Source organism: Pinus tabuliformis, chromosome 2_2 (genome assembly GCF_031772625.1).
Source record: "Pinus tabuliformis cultivar Carrire ecotype Pingquan chromosome 2_2, CPIR1, whole genome shotgun sequence".
Lineage (NCBI taxonomy): Eukaryota > Viridiplantae > Streptophyta > Pinopsida > Pinales > Pinaceae > Pinus > Pinus tabuliformis.
In genome coordinates, this window is record NC_142300.1 from 814,906,177 (window position 1) to 814,908,851 (window position 2,675).

The following is a 2,675-nucleotide window of genomic DNA, read 5'->3' on the forward strand; positions in this document are numbered from 1 at the left end:
AAATATAATTATCTTATCTTATTCTAAAAAAGATGCTCCAATAAATTTATGTGTGGGTGAAAAAAACACAATTTATTCACTTCCTTTTATCCTGATCCTAATCTTCCAAGTTTATGAATCCACCCAAATCTACCATCACTATTTCAACAGTAATTATGAACATAATTTGTAGAAGTTAAATGAAATGTTTGAAATAACATGGTTTTGAAGGATTTCCACGAGAATTTTTATTGATTATGTTTTTAAATGAAAAATATTACCCAGCGGTAAAAGCAAATATTAAAAATCTAAAAATCTTGTGAAAAGCAGTTCAAAAACAAAACCCTTCTCAAAAAGTGAAAAAATTCAATGATGAACAGGGTTACCAGTCAAATTTAACCCTTGATTGATATATATACCTGGAAATCCATCCCGAGTCCTTCTCACACTGATTCCTTCTCACAAGCACGGCTGACTCGTTGAAGTTCTTTGATATCCACCCACTGGAATACTCTGCGAGTAAGAGACGTCAGACATCCGAGGGCGTTTTCTTTTCCTTTCCGTATTGAAGCTTACTGCCCGTCCTACACTGAATATTTCCATGCTCTTGAAGATATTGATTCCTCCAAAATCGAAGAACCGCGTGTGGATCCCTAGACCAGCCATTGTCCAGCCATGCCCTGGCTGGGAGACGAGGGCCTGCACAATGAATAGCTGGCTAACTGTGAGTGGCCTTCGAGAGAGGACTAAGGTCAGTGGGGATCCGTCCCTTAAAAGAACGCCTTTGGCCTAAACAGTCCATTTGCTGTTTATCATTTTTCATAAGTAAGCCAAGAGCAAGAGTCTGGTTCTACCATCATTCATTTTTGTGTGTTCAAGAGGAGAAATGGCAACCAAACGCCCTTGTTGCATGCGCTTCTCCTGCTTTTCTTCAGCTTCATCGGATGAAAGGGGACAAGATCCCACTTCAGCAGGTACCCGGAGCTGGCCTTCTGCAATTGATAATACAATAGTTACAATGTTTTGATAGCGCAACAGATTGAATGTTTTTATTTATGTTCATGGATATTATTATTAAGGATAATGTAGTCATTTCACAGAAGGCCCTTCTGCTGCTACAATTTGTGGATAATATTGATGCTGATGGTTATTGTGATTGTGCATAAACCCTTCCAGGAGCTCCCAAGCGCACTGAAGCTCCAATCCCTGGATCTTCTAATGTTGTTTCAATGAAATATGAGATAGAACATGTTGATGTCAATCTCAATGTTTCAGGAACCCATCAGTGCGATAAAGCTCCAGTCTCCGAATCTCTGAATCTTCTGCGGAAATCGGAGGGAAAAAACGTGAATGTCAATCTCAATGTACCAGGAGCCCCCCAGTGCAATGAAGCTTCATCCTCGGGATCTTCAATGAAATATGAGGGAGAAGACGTGGATGTCAATCTTAACGTTTCAGAAGCCCCCTGGTGTGATGAAGATCCGTCCTCTTCCTATTCCAGAGGTGCAACTAAATCAGATGTCATTAACACCATATTACATAAAGATATTGAGGAAATCGACGGGAAAAAAGTCGATGTCAATCTCGATAACCTTATGGAGCACATATCTGAACTTTTGAAACTGAGAGAGGAGGTACATCACAATCTTTCATATCCATCCGAATTAAATTACAATTAGATTGTGAATTTACAATTAGATTGTGAATTATATTATTCGATAGTATTATAATTACTGTGTGATATCGGATTTGAAATATATAAATTCATTTCGTGCTTTTCTTAGGAAATGCTTCGAAATAAAAAAGCATCGAACCCCAGCAATTTCCCTTGGCCTGATGTTCCAGGCTTCAAGAAATTAAATGCCATATTGTCACGGGGAACCGACTTGAATAACTTTAAGGAGTTACTGTCATCGGCATTAGATTTTGCTTCTAAATTGGTGTGTATAATTAGTCCACATTGAGATGTTCATCACTTGCAACTAAAACTGAATGTCGAGTGTAATTATATTAAAGCTCAAATTTCTCTTCTTTTTTATGGTGTTCAGAGAGATGTTATATCTGGACCTGTTACCACATTCCTAAAGGATATAGGGCAGGTAAGCGTTGTTACTGCAAGACTTCTGGTGGTTGCATATACTTTGGAAAGATTTGACGATCTTTCCACCAACAAAGAAAAGTGTTGGTCTCTTATAAAAGAAATGAGTTACGTTGCCACTGTTGTTAAAAGATTCAAAGAAAGCCCCAAAGGAACGGAGGATGTAATCCCATATGCAACAGCATTGATAGTTGAAGGCGCGATCATGTGCTGTACTCAGATTGACCGTTCCGCCTGGAAAAGGTAAATACTCAATATTCTGTGGTTCATCTTATTTACCACGCTTTGTATAAAGTATAGGGATGTTGTCATAGTCAAATGCACAGACAGCCCATGGTTAACATTCAAAGATATGAAAGAGTGTTCTTCATGGAATTTCATTGCTTGATTGCAGCTTTTTCTTAACGTCCAAAAACAAAGCCGAGTTGAGTGACATTAGGCAGAAGTTAAATGTCAAATACATGCAAATTAATGTCGAAATCGGTTTTCGGGTTTTAACGACCATCGAGTGTAAGGGGAGTCCCCTTTGTCAAAAAAATATCCTACACATGCTGGTAATGTTAGACATTCTACAATTTAATAATGATTCTGCATGCGG

At 38.4% G+C, this 2,675-nt stretch overlaps 1 protein-coding gene across 1 annotated transcript; it reads left to right on the forward strand.

Annotated features, from left to right (window-relative positions):
- The first annotated feature begins 406 nt into the window (after positions 1-406).
- Positions 407-2,353, forward strand: LOC149195460 (uncharacterized). The gene is made up of 4 exons (XM_089407926.1): positions 407-953; positions 1,156-1,613; positions 1,764-1,919; positions 2,028-2,353. Exons 1-4 carry the CDS (start codon positions 866-868, stop codon positions 2,322-2,324), a joined length of 999 nt encoding a protein of 332 aa, XP_089264052.1. The 5' UTR covers positions 407-865; the 3' UTR covers positions 2,325-2,353.
- Positions 2,354-2,675: the final 322 nt, after the last annotated feature.